The 15,357-nt window shown below is 41.3% G+C and overlaps 1 protein-coding gene across 6 annotated transcripts in view; it reads right to left on the reverse strand.

The window, feature by feature from the left end:
- Positions 1–15,357, reverse strand: part of CLUL1 (clusterin like 1) — a 41,236-nt gene that overhangs the window by 24,033 nt on the left and 1,846 nt on the right. For all 6 annotated transcript variants that reach the window (XM_054244032.2, XM_035270690.3, XM_035270692.3 and 3 more), the window contains exons 3-5: positions 14,796–14,944; positions 5,810–5,977; positions 3,370–3,799 (exon numbers count right to left, since the gene is read on the reverse strand). In XM_054244032.2, the coding sequence (XP_054100007.1) occupies positions 3,370–3,799; positions 5,810–5,977; positions 14,796–14,944 (747 nt within the window). The remainder of the gene's footprint in view (positions 1–3,369; positions 3,800–5,809; positions 5,978–14,795; positions 14,945–15,357) is intronic.

Raw genomic sequence — 15,357 nt, forward strand, 5'->3', positions numbered from 1 at the left:
TGTTTCTTAACGTGGATGGTAGGTATCTATTTTATTACTATTCTTTTTTGCATTTCTCAAATATACACATATGTGTGTGAGTGTGCGAGTATGCAGATGTATTTATTGTTATGAACAGTGGGTCAAAGATTTGGGAAAATACTTAAAGATCAAGTTTTGAGAAGTTTTTCCCCTAGGGAGAATTAACAATCCATATAAAATTGTTGATGTTAAAGAGAAGTCTATCCAACAGAAAATTGGCAGTTCTCAATAGAATGTTCACATTAGGAAACACGTATTACTAATTTACAACCTGATGATTTTCTGTTAGATTAAATCCTCAGATTTAAAAATGAAACATTTTATTTTGAGATAAATTGCAAAGTCCCTAGTTTAAAAACAGCAAAGTGTTGTTTGACAGAATGGTGTGCCAGGCACCCATTCCCTTTGGTGACTAGAAAGTCAATTTCTCCCAGCTGCTTTCTGGAACCTTCTTCTTTACCCCACATAACCCCCTGTGAGGAGTTCCACTCTGAATTTATTCCTGCTTTATGCAGTGTTTGCTTTCTTTCTTTTCCGTTATACACTAAACCTCTTGAGGGAAGGGATTTGGTCTTGCCATTTTAATCTTGTCATTCTTCTGTACCTTCTTCTGCCATCTCACCCACGATATAGTGATGTAATTCTCCACTAATCTGTTTTCCTTTCTCTGGACTGAGCTTCTGGAAGTCAGGGGCTGTGTCATAATCATCATTTTATCTCTAGCATCTATATTAATACCTGGAAGGTACACAAAGGATGACAAATTCCAGGCCCACGTGACACTGATTTTCAATCCTGCACCCACAGCATAATTCATCACCTTACTTAGTCAAGCCTTGACAGAACCTAGGAACCTTTCCAGGAAGCTACTTCCGACTGTTGCTAAGATAAATCATCTACTTTTCTTCCTGCCTGTTTGTTTCCTCCATGGGAAAATTAATGTCAACTGATACTCTTTAAGGCAGGATTAGAACCAGATCTCCTGGCCCCCAGCACTGGTCAAGCTACAGTAGAACATGATCTCATCTGTTCTTTCCAGAGATTCATAAGACAAGTCAAGACAATTCCAAGAGCTACTTTATTCTCTTTCAACAGATTCAGGAACCGAGGTCCAGAAAGACCAAGGTAGGAAAGAAATATGAGACCAAAATGAAACTATACTAAAAAGATATTTCTGATTTTCAAATTTCTGCTGTCCTTTGAATGTTGTTCAGAATTCAGTTTTAGCTATTTTTCTAATTTTAGCCCCTTAAACAATTATGACCAATAAGGCCCATCCATGAAGGTTGCCACCCAGAACTTGCTCGGTAAATATTGGTCAGTTACTATTATTATTAGCTCTGTTACAGACCACCACAGATTCAGTGGCTTGAAAGAGCACACACTTATTATTGGATGGTCTTTTAGGTCAGAAGTCTGAAGTGGGTCTTACTGGGCTAAAATCAAGATGTCAGCAGGGCTAGTTTTTTGTGGAGGCTCTAGAGGAGAATTCATTTCTCTACCATTTCCAGTTCCTCGAGGCCACTTATATTCCTCAGCTCAAGCCTGCCTTGCTCCGTCTTCAAGGTCATCAAAGTAGGGCCACATTCCTCTCTTGCAGCCATTGCTATTCATTCTTTTCTGCCTCCTTCTTCCACTTTTAAGGACCCTGTGATTACATTGAATCCAGCTGGATAATCCAGAATACCCCCCGCCCCTCTCTATTTAAAGTCATTTGAGGCTGGGCACGATGGCTCACACCTGGAATCCCAGCACTTTGGGAGGCTGAGGTGAGCAGATCATCTGAGGTCAGGAGTTTGAGACCAGCCTGGCCAACATGGTGAAACCCCATCTCTACTAAAAATACAAAAATTAGCCAGGCATGGTGGCACACACCTGTAATCCCAGCTACTTGGGAGACTGAGGCAGGAGAATTCATTGAACCCACGAGGCGGAGGTTGCAGTGAGCCAAGACCGTGCCAGTGAACTCCAGCCTGGGCAATAGAGCAAGATTTCATCCTACCCACCCCCTAAAAAAAGAAAAAGAAAAAAGAGAAATAGATAAAAGGAGCCCACTCTAGTTTTCATCTCAGAGGGGAGCAGCCTTCAACTTGGCTTAGTGATCAATACAATAACAAAGGAGATGCAGATCCTACACTTGACCCTTGTGGCAATTCTCATTTCTCAAACACGGTGTCTAATTTCCTCCATAGAAGCCCACAGAAGATATCTCCTGGCTTAAAACATAAAGCAGCATTGTGTCTCCAAAATGGAGTGCCATGAGACATGATTAGTATTGGTGGAAGGCAATTCTTATCTAATAATTCTGTAGTTTGAGGTTTATGAGCATTTTCTGTGGTTTTATGCATACACTTTATAATTTAAGTAATGATTGTAGTGATTCAGAGGAGGGGACTAAATTGCTCTGGTTATATGTGAGAGTGAGCTTCTCCTCAAACTGGGAGTTGAGGATTTCAGATCAATTTTTTAAAAACTCCCTGATGCGGCCGGGCGCGGTGGCTCAAGCCTGTAATCCCAGCACTTTGGGAGGCCGAGACGGGTGGATCACGAGGTCAACAGATCGATACCATCTTGGTCAACATGGTGAAACCCCGTCTCTACTAAAATTACAAAAACTTAGCTGGGCACGGTGGTGCGTGCCTGTAATCCCAGCTGCTCGGGAGGCTGAGGCAGGAGAATTGCCTGAACCCAGGAGGCGGAGATTGCGGTGAGCCGAGATCGCGCCATTGCACTCCAGCCTGGGTAGCAAGAGCGAAACTCCGTCTCAAAAAAAAAAAAAAAAAAAACTCCCTGATGCTTTAGCAGAATAGAGCTGAGTATCCACATGAGCTTTCATAAATGAGGGAAATGGCCAGGCATGGTGGTTCACACCTGCAATCCCAGCACTTTGGGAGGCCAAGGCGGGGAGGTCACCTGAGGTCAGAAGTTCAAACCTGTAGTCCCAGCTACTCAGGAGGCTGAGGCAGGAGAATCGCTTGAACCCAGGATCACCCCACTGCACTCCAGCCTGGTCGGCAGAGTGAGACTCTTTCTCAAAATAAATACATAAATAAAAATAAATAAGTATTAAATGAAGGAACTTTTTTTTAAAGTTCTCAACCTATTAGTATTTTTTTCGTTCTGCTTTGAAAATTTGCTCTAGAAGGAGTTGAGTTCTCAATAATGATGGAAGAGGGATGGTGTGTAACAGACTTCAAAGCTTCTTTTAAGAGGCTCTGAAACTTTTTCCATATTGTCACTTCAAGAAATGTTATACAATGTGACTCAGAAATGTCTATCGTTTCTGAAGCTTAACAAAACTTGACTTTAGTGTAGACATCTAAGTAAAAGTAATCTTTTAATACTTGCCTTTGTCTTGTTTTGGTAAATCTATTGCCTTCAGTGTCTCAGTAATTGTTTCACTGACACTTTCATAAACAGAAAGACTGAAATTACAAAACAGCTGGAAGAAGTTGTGAATGTCCCAAGGTTGCTCAAGATCTGCTTTTGTCATTGTCTCTTTAGGTAAAGCCGGAAAAAAGTAAGGCTCAGTTAGCTCTGTATCTGATATGAAATGTGATTGAAAAGTCTGGTCAAATTCTTGCTGCATCTGTTTGAAGACGTTAAAACTCCTATTAAAGAGAGAATTCACATTCACAGTCAACTGGCTGAACACATCCTCCATTTGCATCAGTTGTGCATCTTCCTCAATGAGCTTTTCACTGATGGGAAGATCTTTTTCATTATCTTCTTGAAAAGGAAATAGAAATTGATATATCTTCCTGAAAAACCGTTCAATCTGCGGAGTAGAGTAGGGGACAGAAATGGAAATAGAATATTAGTTTCTTTCTGGATCCTTCCTTCCTTCCTTCCTTCCTTCCCTCCCTCCCTCCCTCCCTCCCTCCCTCCCTCCCTCCCTCCCTCCCTCCCTCCTTCCTTCCTTCCTTCCTTCCTTCCTTCCTTCCTTCCTTTCTTCCTTCCTTCTTTCTTTTGAGATGGAGTCATGCTCTGTTGCTCAGGCTGGAGTACAATGGCACAATCTCAGCTCACTGCAACCTCCACCTCCTGGATTCAAGCAATTCTCCTGTTTCAGCCTCCAGAATAGCTGGGATTACAGTTGCATGCCGCCATGACCAGATAATTTTTTTGTGTATTTTAGTAGAGACAGGGTTTTACCATGCTGTCCAGGCTGGTCTCGAACTCCTAAGCTCAGGCAATCCACACTCCTTGGCCTCCCAAAGTGCTAGGATTACAGGCGTGAACCATCACCCTAGCCCTGGACCATTTTTTAGTGTAAATTTTAAAGTCATCAACTTACAGTAGTCATTTCAAATCAAGAATAATTCTGGGCAAGCTAGGATGAGGCAATTAACTTTAAGATAATTTCTTAACCCTCTTATACCTGGCTTTGCCTTTGCCTATGGAAACTGAAATTTCTCCTGGCTTGCATTTGCCCACTGATGGCCTAAAAAGGTCAAGTTTTCACTTTGGGAGGCTGAGGCAGATGGATCACCTGAGGTTAGGAGTTCAAGACCAGCCTGGCCAACATGGTAAAACCCTGTCTCTACTAAAAATACAAAAATTAGCTGGGTGTGGTGGCAAGTGCCTATAATCCCAGTTACTCAGGAGGCTGAGGCAGGAGAATCACTTGAACCCGGGAGGTGGAGGCTGCAGTGAGCAAAGATGGCACCACTGCCCTCTAGCCTAGACAAAAGAGCCAGACCATGTCTCAAGAAAAAAATAAAGAAAAGAAAGTAATTTGGGTGGATTGTCTGCCTCTCCCTATACCAGCTTCCGTTTACTTGATTCTTCATCCACAAAAACAAATCTTTAAAGCCTCAAGAAGTTTTCATAAGATAACATGACTGAGGCCCCCAAATCTCCTGACTTCCTGCTGGTGCTCATTACACCATATTCTGGTGTATTAGTAGGTGACAGTGGCTCTAAAAATAGAGCAGATGCAATTAGTAGTGGAGGCAAATTAACTTGGTGCATTCATCATCTTAGTAGTTGCTCCCTTTGTAATTGAGTATGGCATTGCCAAGCCAGGAGCGTACTCTAATTAGTGTGTGCTCTAATACGGAATGTGAAATTCCACTCAATTTTGTATTCAGCTCACTTCTTGAAGGGGAAGGAAAATCTAGCCTGATTGGAGCCTTTAGTGGGGCAGAGCTCATCCTATTCAGGTCAGCAACCTCTGCGATCCCTCTGCTCAGAGGACAACCAAAGGGACAAAAAAAGAAAACATGCCAGTCCTACAGAACATGCATGGGTAGGGCAAAAGGGGACATGAAGGGGTGTGTGTGTGTGTGCACATGTGTGCATGCTATACCTAAGGAGGCAAGCATGTTGAAGGTGACATTTGGGAGGCAGATAATATCTTTAAATTGCCTCCAGAAGGAAAAATTAATGTAGATTGAAATCAGAGACTGCAATACTATGATTCTTAATGTCATTTGGTAAACATTTATTGGATGCCTCTAATGCCCAAATGAAGATAAACAAGATATGATCCCTGCCCTCAAAGAGCTTATCATCTAGTGGGAACATGTTCACAAATAACAAATACAAAGCAGAAAGCCAGGATATTTTAAGAGATGCATTCAGTGTCCACTGAATGGATGCTCTAACTTACAAATTACGTATTACACAGGTGATGGTACGTAGCATTAGTGTTAGATTCTAGAAAGCAAAAGGCCTATAAGAGATCAGGCATCTCTGTTCTAAATATTAACGTAAACTAATAAAAAAGTAAGCTGAAATAGGTGCCTTAAGAACTATGAAATCTTGAGCTCTCTTTTTATCTTACCTTATTTTTCACAGAGGACCAACTAGGTTGACAGGTTGTATGAATTCTCATGCAGTTATTTTCCAGGCAAGACTTGCATTCATCCCAGGAATCGGCCAAAGACACCTGGCATAGCTTTTCTTCTTCCTCTAGGTGTTCTTGAACTTCATTCAGAAGTTTCAGGGCCTCCTAATTAAAAGTAGAAACAGAAGTCCAATTTTCTTTTCATGATTCTAAGTGCACCTTAGTTGATTTCACCCTTTGAAATGTGCACATTCTAAATTACATTTTCATTCTTTCTCCTTCAGGTGGCTTGCAGCTGACAGATCTCTCCCAAAGCTTTCTAAGAAAAGAGCACTAATTGATCCCTATTGAAGACTGTAAATCTTATTCATCGGTTCCTTCATTTGTTCAATAAGTATTTGTTGCATGTTTGCTATGTGACAGACGTTACTCTAGATGTGGGAGACCTGACAATGAAGACACTATCCCGATCTGGAAACAACGGTGATTTACCTACTTATTGGTGAGTCTGTCTTCAATTCTCATCCACTGGGGGAGGGGGAAAGTGGGCTTTATAGTTTATAAAGCTGGCACATTTTATTTCTTTTATTTATGCTGCCTTTAACTTGTACGTCCTTAAACATTGCATGAAAGTGCAATTCTTATATGTCAAATTAAATGTTCCCATTGAGTTACATTCTAATTGCAGAGATGCCATCCTTCAGCCAGCTATGCCATCCTTCAGCCAGCTTTGTTCTTCTTGTCTGTATTCCCAGAGCTCCCCCTTGTGGTGCTTGCTGTACTTGGCAAGTCCTGCTCCAGGTGGTGAGGAGCCCAGCAGTAGTGGCACCTGTCCCTGCAAGCCTCAGCCATACCTCTGGAGTGCCTTGTGGGTCAGCACAATAATGCAACAGACCTTTCTTCTTGTGCCCCTGCCTAAACCCCTGGCTTCCCTGCAAGTGTGGACTTCTGAACCCCAGCTCTCTCCATGACGAGATATTGTGGAGGGGAATGAAGTGAGTATAGTGTACCTGTCCATAAGAAGACAGCCTCAGAGATAATGAAAATGACCCTTTCCTGGAGTACTAACCCCAGAGAATCACCTGGACACTGACAGTCTTCTACATTTTCTCTGCCTGGCTAGGACTCATTGTAAAATTCTGCTGCTAAGCCAGGTAGCATTTGCTATGATCCACATAAGAAAACTACCAGGGCCCCAGCTTGCCAAATGCACATTTTGATTCAGACAGGAGTGTGTGTGTGTGTGTGTGGGGGGGGGGGGTGTCCTTGGACTTTGCAGAACAATTTTGGAATCTTGTATCTTTTTTTTTTTTCTTTTTTGAGGCAGAGTCTGGCTGTGTCACCCAGGCTAGAGTGCAGTGGTGCAATCTCAGCTCACTGCAACCTCCATCTCCCAGGTTCAAATGATTCTCCTGCCTCAGCCTCCCAAGTAGCTAGAATTACAGATGCACACCACCACACATGGCTAATTTTTGCGTTTTTAGTAGAGACGGGTTTCACCATGTTGTCCAGGCTGGTCTTGAACTCCTGGCCTCAAGTGATCTGCCCACTGTGACCTCCCAAAGTGCTTGTATTACAGGAATGAGCCACTGCACTGGCTGAATCTTACATCTTAAAATGGTTGTTTCCCAGCTGGGCATGGTGGCTCACGTCTGTAATCCCAGCACTTTGGGAGGCTAAGGCGGCAGGATCATCTGATGTCAGGAGTTTGAGACCAGCCTGGCCAACATGGTGAAACCCTGTCTTTACTAAAAATACAAAAATTAGCTGATCATGGTGGTGGGTGCCTGTAAACCCAGCTAGCTGGGAGACTAAAGCAGGAGAATCACTTGAACCCAGGAGGCGGAGGTTGCAGTGAGCCAAGATCTCACCATGGCACTCCAGCCTGGGCAATAAGAGTGAAACTCTGTCTTTAAAAAAAAAAAAAAAAAAGGTTGTTTCTCCAAGGCATGTAACAATACCTACGGAATTTTCTCAGTCAGTCCCAATTTTACATATTCTGCTCATTGTCCCCATAAGCCAAAATCCTAATATTCCCAATTCCAAACTACAGTGACTGTGTACCCTTGGGCAAATTAGTTATTAATATGTATAAGCCTTAGTCTCCTCATTTGCCAATGAGAATAATAGTATCAGAGAGAGATCCAAGATGGCTGATTACTAGCAGCTCAGGATTGTAGCTCCCAGTGAAACTGCAGGGAACGAAAGGACGCCACATTTTCAGATGAATTTTTGTTGCTCATGGATAAGGAGATTCCCAGCAGAGGAGCCCCACGGGTTGCCAGTGCAGCAGTTTTGTTGTGGCCGGTGACTCTTGTGGCCGGTGCAGCAGTTTTGCTGGCGCTCCGGCATGGTGGTTCTTGGTGCAGAGTAAACAGAACTGGGTCCCCCTTTGGTCGACATTTGGAGCTCCGGGAAGTCAGAGTCGCCTATTCAGCTGATTGAAAAAGGGACTCAAGAAGAAAGCCAGATTGGAGATTCCTGGGCAGAAAAGCATGAATCTTAATGCCACTGTTTTGGCTGGCGCAGTGGGTTGCTCAGATTCTGGCTCTGGGAATCAACAAGTTGGATGTCCACTCAGAGACCTAATTTGAAAGTCAGTAATTACAAAGATGACAGGTGGATAAATTTACAATGACGGGAAGAAACCAGCATAAAAAGGCTGAGAATACCCAAAATCAGAATGCCTCTCCCTCTACAGGGGATCACAGTTCCTCATCAACAAGGGAACAAGGCCTGATGGAGAACGAGTGCATTCCATTAACAGAATTAGGCTTCAGAAGGTGGATAATAAGAAACTTCTGTGAGTTAAAAGAACATGTTCTAGCCCAATGTAAAGAAACTAAGAACCTTGAAAAAAGGTTTGACGAAATCCTAATGAGAATGGACAATTTAGACAGGAATGTAAGTGAATTAATGGAACTGAAGAATGCAATAGGAGAACTCCACAAAGTGTGCACAGGTTTCAACAGTCGAATTGATCAAGCAGAAGAAAGGATATCAGAAGTCAAAGACCAACTTAATGAAATAAAACAAGAAGACAAGATTAGAGAAAAAAGAGTAAAAGGGAATGAGCAAAGTCTCCAAGAAATATGGGACTATGTGAAAAGACCTAATTTACATTTCATAGGTGTACCTGAATGTCATGAAGAGAATGAATCCAAGCTGGAAAATATTCTTCAGGTTATTATTCAGGAAAACTTTCCTAACCTAGTAAGGCAGGACAATACTCAACTCTAGGTAATACAGAGAACACCACAAAGATATTCCTCAAGTAGAGCAACCCCGAGACACATAATCGTTAGATTCACCAGGGTTGAAATAAAGGAGAAAATTCTAAGGGCAGCTAGAGAGAAAGGTCAGGTTACCCATAAAGGGAAGCCTATCAGACTCACAGCAGATCTCTTAGCAGAAACCCTACAAACTAGAAGAGAGTGGGGGTCAATATTCAATATCCTCAAAGAAAAGAATTTTCAACCCAGAATCTCATATCCAGCCAAACTAAGCTTCATAAATGAAGGAAAAATGAAATTTTTTGCAAACAAGCAAGCACTCAGAGATTTCATCACCACCAGGCCTGCTTTACAAGAGCTTCTGAAAGAAGCAGTATACACAGAAAGGAACAACCAGTATCAGTCATCCCAAAAACTTACCAAAAGGTAAACAGTATCTCCATAATGAAGAATCTATATCAACTAATGGGCAAAATGCCAGCTAGCATTAAATGACAATATTAAACTCACAAATATCAATATTAATCCTAAATTTAAATGAATTAAATGCCTCAAAGACACAGACAGGCAAATTGAATAAAAAGTCAAAACCCATTGGTACGCTGTATCCAGATCCATCTCATAAGCAAGGACACACAAAGACTCAAAACAAAGGGTTGGTGAAAGACTTATCAATCAAATGGAGAGAAAAAAACAGGAGTTGTAACTTTCGTTTCTGACAAAATAGACTTTAATAGTAACAAAGACTAAAAGAAACAAAGAAGGACATCACATAATGGTAAAAGGATCAATGCAACAACAAGAGTCAATGATCATAAATATATATGCACCCAATATAGGAACACCCAGATACATAAGACAAGTTCTTAACGACTTATAAAGAGACTTGGACTCCCACACAATAATAGCGGGAGACTTTGACACCACATTGTTAATATTCGATGGATCAATGAGATAGAAAATTAACAGGGACATCTATGATTTGAACTCAGACCTGGAACAAGTAAACTCAGTGAATATTTATAGAATTCTTCACCCCAGGTCCACAGAACATACAGTTTTCTCAGTATCACATTACACATATTTTGAAAGTGACCACATGATTGGAAGTAAATCACTCTTCAGTATTTGCATAGCATTTCACAGACTTAAATGAAATATTGGTTGGCTGTTTCTTTGTTATTTTCTTCTCTTATTCCTTCCTGTCTCTGCTGTTAAGCACAATTATCGGCATAAAAGAGGTTTTTAATACCTATTTTTAGACTGCATTCCAGCCTGAGCAATAGAACAAGACTCCTATTCTCTCTTCCCCTTTTTCTTTCTTTCTAAAAAAAAAAAAAGAATAATAGTATCTATTTTTCAAGGTCTTTGCATTAAATGAGCTAAACAAGCAAGGTATCTATTATTATAATTCGTATCCATTATCATAGGCAAGGCATCTATTATCATAGGCAAGGACTCTATTATTATAACTAGTTCATTATAATAACTACTATCTCTCAGGCTTCCTTCCACTGACTGCCCAGAAGCATAACAAGAAACAGTTACCAAATCAGGGGTCCCAAGTTTTGGAAGTGAAATATTGCCATGGAAGAAGTAGACCTCTGTCTGGTAAATATTTCTGTAGGAATGTCCTACCGATGCCTTCCATTTCCTGCTAGACATTGTACCAACTGGCAGATTCATGCTTGTAACTCTATTCGTATAGTTGACAGTTTATCAACAGTACTATATAAACCTGTTGTTGAGCCATTAGTGGTGGCCCATGCCTAGGATCCCAGCTACTTGGGAAGGTGAGGCAGGAGGATCCCTTGAGCTCAGGAGTTCAAGACCAGCCTAGCAACATAGGAAGACCCCATTTCTTTGTCTTTATTTTTTGATAGAGTCTCTATCTGTTGCCCAGGCTGGAGTGCAGTGGCACAATCTTGGATCACTGCAACCTCCGCCTCCCGGGCTCAAGAAATTCTCCTGCCTCAGCCTCCCGAGTAGCTGGGATTACAGGCACCTGCCATCACACCCAGCTAATTTTTGTATTTTTATTAGAGACAGGGTTCCACCATGTTGGCCAGGCTGGTCTCAAATTCCTGACCTCAGGTGATCCACTTGCCTCAGCCTCCCAAAGTGCTGGGATTATGGGCGTGAACCACTGCACCTGGCCAGCAAGACTCCATTTCATTAAAAACAAAAACAAATAAAACCTGGTTTGGGGGTCAAATCACTCTAACCTTCTCTAGGATTTCCTACTTAATAAATTTCACATGGTCCCACTAAATATTAATAAGGAGGGGTGGTGGAAGGGGTCAGTGATGATCCTGGGTCACCACCAAGCAGTACCCCCTAGAATGGGTAGGGCTCAATACTGGGAAACTAGGGTTGCTTACATCATATTTGCTAATTCATAAATTGTCTAAACTGACCTTTATTCTAGGCTTAAAGTAATTTTATGGAGGGATACTCAGGGTTAAAGAGATTTTTTTCCCCAATTTTCTAATCGAGTGCCTCAAACTTAAGAGTATAATTCAATGAATTTTTGTACGATAAAGTTTTTAAGAATAAACACAAATTCTCCTAGTTGCTTGGATTCTTCAGGGCCAGAAGTGAAATCAACATTTGCTTCCTTGACCCACCCAAACTCGAATATTCTTATTATAGCTGTATACCCTATCTTCCCTGCCAGGAGGTTCAGGGAAGTGAGAAAAGCAGAAAGTCACTGGGTCCCATGCACACGCATCTGCTGACTATCTCAGTGCACTCATTACAGTGTTGGAGTAACATGTTAATTAACAAACATCTCAAACCCGTTTTCTTAGATGTGAATGAAAGTAGTGGTTTACCCAGATGTTCAAAGTATTTCATGTGACAATGTGTTTTGTGAAGAGTGTATTAGTGCTATCTAGTGTCTCTATTCCCAGATGGCCAAGCTCACAAGCCCACCAGGGAAGATCCCAGCTGGAGGGGCTTCCACATTTTTCTGATGAGGAGCTATTTTGGATTTCCTCAAAATCTTTTGATTGCTGCCAAAAGGGAGAAGGGTTTTGCAGCTGCTGGTCAGGCATTCTCCTTTCCTTGCTGGAATCCTGACTGACTCAGGGCAGTAGGTGGGGCTGCAAGATCAAAGCTGACACGCAGCTTTGGGGTCAGCCTGTCACACTACCTGGCTCCAGTTGCTTAATGGACTCCCAGAGGCCGTGATGCTCATAAGTAAAAAGATGCCAGCAGCAATCTGGAATTCAGTGGCCCTCAACTTTATAGATAGAGGAATAGATAGAAAATATTAGAACTTCCACTTATCCTTTTTAATTAAAAGTCTGGCTGGGTAGGGTGAATGAGGCATTGTTTAATATGTATAGACTTTCAGTTTTTGCAAGATGAAAATAATTCTGGAGATGGATTGCATGACGATGTGAATGTATTCAACACTATTGAACTGTACACTTACAAATGGTTATGATGGTAAATTTTGTTATATGTATTTTAAAATTTAACATTTTTCAAAAAATAAAAATAAATTTAAAAATAATTTACTCTCAACATGAAAATTGGAAAGACTTTCCAAATTATTTTTGTTAAATTTTAATTTCCTGTTTGATTTAAGGGTAATGTTTGAAGATAACCTTTTTTAAAAAAAGTCATTGTTTCTGAGTGTGATGTTAATTATTGTCATTAAACTGCAAGCTATTCAATGTCCATAGTTTAGAAATGTACTGAACTTTATACTGTAGCATATGAACAATTTTTTACATCTTCCAAGGACATTTGAATATAACATGTATTCTCCATTGATAAAATACATAGTTCGAGCTATAGCTATTAAGTAAAGCTATTTGAATCTTTCTTTTTCTTTTTTTTGAGACAAAGTCTCACTCTGTTGCTTTAGATTGCAGTGCAGTTACCCGGTCTTGGCTCACTGCAACCTCTGTCCCCCCGCAGTGTTCAAGTGATTCTCCTGTCTTACCCTCCCAAGTAGCTGGGATTACAGGCACCTGCCATCCCCTTCCCTCCCCCCAGCTAATATTTGCACTTTTAGTAAAGTCGGGGTTTCACCATCTTGGCCAGACTGGCCTTGAACTCCTGACCTCGTGATCCACCTGCCTCAGTCTCCCAAAGTGCTGGGATTAAAGGCGTGAGCCACTGTGCCCAGCAGCTATTTGAATTTTAAAAGGTGAATTAGGTTAATGCATTATTGCATATACATGGTACTCTTTTTTTTTTTTTGAGACGGAGTTTTGATCTTGTTGCCCAGGCTGGAGTGCAATGGTGTGATCTGGCTCACTGAAACCTCCGCCTCCTGAGTTCAAGCAATTCTCATGCCTCAGCTTCCTGAGTAGCTGGAGGCAGGCACCACGAGGCCTGGCTAGTTTTTTGTATTTTTAGTAGAGACGGGGTTTCTCCAAGTTGGTCAGGCTGGTCTGGCACTAGAGACCTCAGATGATCCACCCGCCTTGGCCTCCCAAAATGCTGGGATTACAGGCGTGAACCACCACGCCTGGCTACATGGTGCTCTCTTGAGATGAATATGTCAGACATCATATGTGCCCAGCTCTGTGAGAACCTTGGGAAAGAAGGGATCAATCCTCTACATTCCAGAAGCATTGACTAGCTCCCTTGCTCTGTTCACATGCAGCCAATTGTAATGAATGTGAAGTCCTGCAGAAGCCATGTACAAGAACTCAGGTAGACTAATGGATTTTATTATCTAGTTTTAACTAAACTAACCTTCACTAAACGGACAGGAGGCTTAACAAGATTCTTGGAAAAAAACTAGGCAGATTAAAAACAAATGGATAATTTAAGCTCAGTGGACAAAAAACAAATGGCAGAGCTGACAGTTCATCATCGTGAGCTCTTTATTGGCCATGTGACAAAGGAAAACTATGGTGATCTAATCAGATCTGGCAAGTTGGCTAAAAGTTTCAAAGTATCTAGAAGATTATTTGAAATGTGGACTTACATCCACACTCGCTAATGATGAATCTCACCTTAAATACATATTGTGCCTTGAGATATTAATGGCAGCAATTCATGTATCTAATTTATAAGTAAATTAATATGTATATATTTAGGAGTGAGTGCTAATAAATTTTTTAGTCAGAAATGAGAGACCAAAAAACTTTGGGCTGGGCATGGTGGCTCATGCTTGTAGTAATTCCAGCACTTTGGGAGGCTGAGGTGGGAGGATCGCTTGAGCCCGGGAGTTCAGGACCAGCCTGGCCAACATGGTGAAACCCCTACTAAAAAAAAAAAAATTAGCCAGGCATGGTGGTGGGCACCTGTAATTCCAGCTGCTGGGGAGGCTGAGACAGGAGAATTGCCAGAACCCAGGAGGCAGAGGTTGCAGTGAGCTGGGATCAACTCCAGCCTGGGTGACAGACGAAGACTTTGTCTCAAAAAAAAAAAAAAAAAAAAAAAACCTCTGGAGACCACTGATCTAATTAAAAAAATTCTCCAGATTCTTTTGACTCAATATCTTAACCAGAAGAGACCAAGAATTATTTATTTTTGAGAAAGCAGCACTTACACAGAGATGAATCCCTCAGATTCCAGGGTTTGGAGTCCTGCAGAAGCCTATCTTACAGGAAATATGCTCTTCAAGGAAACCTGAATTTTCCCTCAAACTTGTCCTCTAATTAAAGCAACTACCAATAAAATTTATTATTAGAGAAAATAAGTGATTCATCAATGGCACTTACAAATGCAATATTTCTGGTCCAGATCTGTGTAAGAACAGACATTATTTTCAATGACCGTACCTGCTTTTCTTCTCTGCATTTCTTTAGGGTGCTCATTAGATTTCTGTGTTCCTTCTCTTTTCTTTCCATCATGATTTTCATCTGCTTAATACCAATCAAAGCCTTCTTCACCTCTTCATCTGCCTCTATCTCCCCCACTTCAGAAAAACCTAAAAGACACGTGGCAATTTTTTCTTTGAGATCTGATCAGGTTACAGAACACCAGGTTCACCAATCTTTCATGTTTCCTAAAGAGAGGCTTAATTGTTCTTTTATAGGCTCATACTCTGAAAGCAGATGATAATGAATTAGCTGGCAGCTGCCACATGGACCCAGCTGCCACACGGAACATACCTTCTGTTCCTCACTTGTGAGCCCCTAAACAAATCAGAGGTCACTGAACCTCCTCTTGTCATTTTGCTCAGGCCCTGTTTTCATTTATCCATTTTTTTCTTTCATTTAAGACTCAAGTGTGTTTATATTAGAGGAAATTTTGCATTTTCTTCACAAACAATTTATATTAAGTGCCCAGCTGGGGACCTCAGACACAATCAACAATTTCTCTTTCTTTCAGCTTCAATTA

Source organism: Callithrix jacchus, chromosome 13 (assembly GCF_049354715.1).
Source record: "Callithrix jacchus isolate 240 chromosome 13, calJac240_pri, whole genome shotgun sequence".
Taxonomy (NCBI): Eukaryota; Metazoa; Chordata; class Mammalia; order Primates; family Cebidae; genus Callithrix; species Callithrix jacchus.